Source organism: Sturnira hondurensis, unplaced genomic scaffold (genome assembly GCF_014824575.4).
Source record: "Sturnira hondurensis isolate 20B ecotype Veracruz unplaced genomic scaffold, ASM1482457v3 Scaffold0002702, whole genome shotgun sequence".
Taxonomy (NCBI): Eukaryota; Metazoa; Chordata; class Mammalia; order Chiroptera; family Phyllostomidae; genus Sturnira; species Sturnira hondurensis.
In genome coordinates this window covers 1-1,678 of record NW_028075333.1, presented here as the reverse complement: position 1 = coordinate 1,678, position 1,678 = coordinate 1, and the positions used below count along the sequence as shown (strand labels likewise).

General features: G+C 42.9%; 1 protein-coding gene across 1 annotated transcript; it reads right to left on the bottom strand.

The window, feature by feature from the left end:
• Positions 1 to 1,166: 1,166 nt before the first annotated feature.
• Positions 1,167 to 1,673, bottom strand: LOC118983307 (interferon omega-2-like; the record flags this gene model as incomplete). Its single annotated transcript, XM_037040645.1, has 1 exon — positions 1,167 to 1,673. A coding segment is annotated over one exon (507 nt), but the record flags the coding sequence as incomplete, so codon positions are not given.
• Positions 1,674 to 1,678: the final 5 nt, after the last annotated feature.

The window sequence follows — 1,678 nt, the reverse complement described above, 5'->3', positions numbered from 1 at the left end:
AGAAAAAGCAGTAATAAGGAGAAAGATAAAAGACAAAAAATTTATGAAAATATTATGCACAATATATAGAAAAGAAAACTAATGCATTGACCAGGTCACCTGAGGCAATATTTCAAAAAAGCCCTCTCAAATTGATATCTCTCCCTGCTGTCTGAGAAATCCACACACTCCACACAGTAAAGTGCATTGAGCTGATTCCCTTTATGTCAGCACCTATTTCATCATTGTAACAACGGCCTTCACTCAGGGCCCCAAAATACACATCAGGACACTCAGAGAAACAGACCTGACTACAACGATTTTGAAGAACAGAGAGCTTTCACTCAACTTTTGCTCTGTCCCTGTGACTTCTTACCCTTAATGAAACAATGAAGCTGAAAGCACAAGAGAACCACTGCACCTGCGGGTGTGGGCAGTAGGTGGGGGGAGTGAAGGGAGAGTATATGGGAGTGAAAATAATCAGTGAAGCAGGACCAGAGAGAGGGTGGGAGTAAGGGTACCGGGTGCCTGGATCAGCCAATGAACAGCGTGCATCCTTCCCACTTCAGTCTAGATGACTCCTCTCAGACATTTCTACCCACTGCCCCTTGTGAACTGAATATAAATCAGTTACAGCTCAGACAGAAGTACTGATCAGACCCCACATATTCCAAGACTCTTCTCGAGTCCATGGATTTCCACCTTTTGATAGGTGTTTTATGACTCAGGTACTATTCTGAGATAGATGTACATGAGAAAATAAGTAAAGATTTCAGTTTTCAGAATAAAAGAACCCAAGAAGTTTTCTTTGATAAGAATATAATTATTAAAGCAAGTGCAAATTTAACAACATAACAAAGTAAACATGTTTTATAAATTGTAATACAACATAAGGGCAAGTTTTGTTGTATATTTAACTATGATGGAATAAAAGAATAAATTGTAATAAATATATACACAAGCAATAAATAAATAACTTCAGGGCCATCACCTCTTAAGGAGTGATATCCCAGTAACTAAATTTTGTAAATTTTCTTGCAGAACACTCCAACAAAAGATGTGCTCCATTAATGTCAATACATTTTGTGACTGAAGCAGAAAGAACTTTTTCCCATGACCTAAGTCCTATGTGCAGGGATGATCAGGCACATTCATCAGTGACACCTGGATCAAGGTGACCACAGGTCTCAGTCCATGTTACCTAACCTTTCTTGCAAGGTTATTATTGAAGAAAAGGATCTCATGATTTCCACTCGGACAAACTCCCAGGCACAGTCACTGTATTTCTTCTCTTTCAAGTAGAGAAAAATGCCCCCGAAGTACCTCCTCACAGCCCGTGTAGGTCCCTGGGATGCCAGGGCAGTGCCTTGCTCTCCCATCTCATGCACCAAACAGGGCTCCAGGTCTTCCAGCTGCTGATAGAGCCCCATGAGCAGTTGGTTCAGGAGGGTGGTGTTCCAGGCAGAGGAGGAGTGATCTGTGAGCAAGAGGTCAGAGATGTGCTGGAGCATCTCCTGGAGGACAAAGATGGCCTGGGTCCCCTGGACCTGGCTGCCCTCTATCATTGCCCGAGGCAATCTGAAGTCTCTTGTGTCCTTCAGGCAGGACAAAGTGGAGATTCTCTGCATTTGCCTCAAAAGCTCCACATTGTCCCCGCTGAGCAGGATGTGTTTCTGAGGTAGGACACAGCCCACAGATC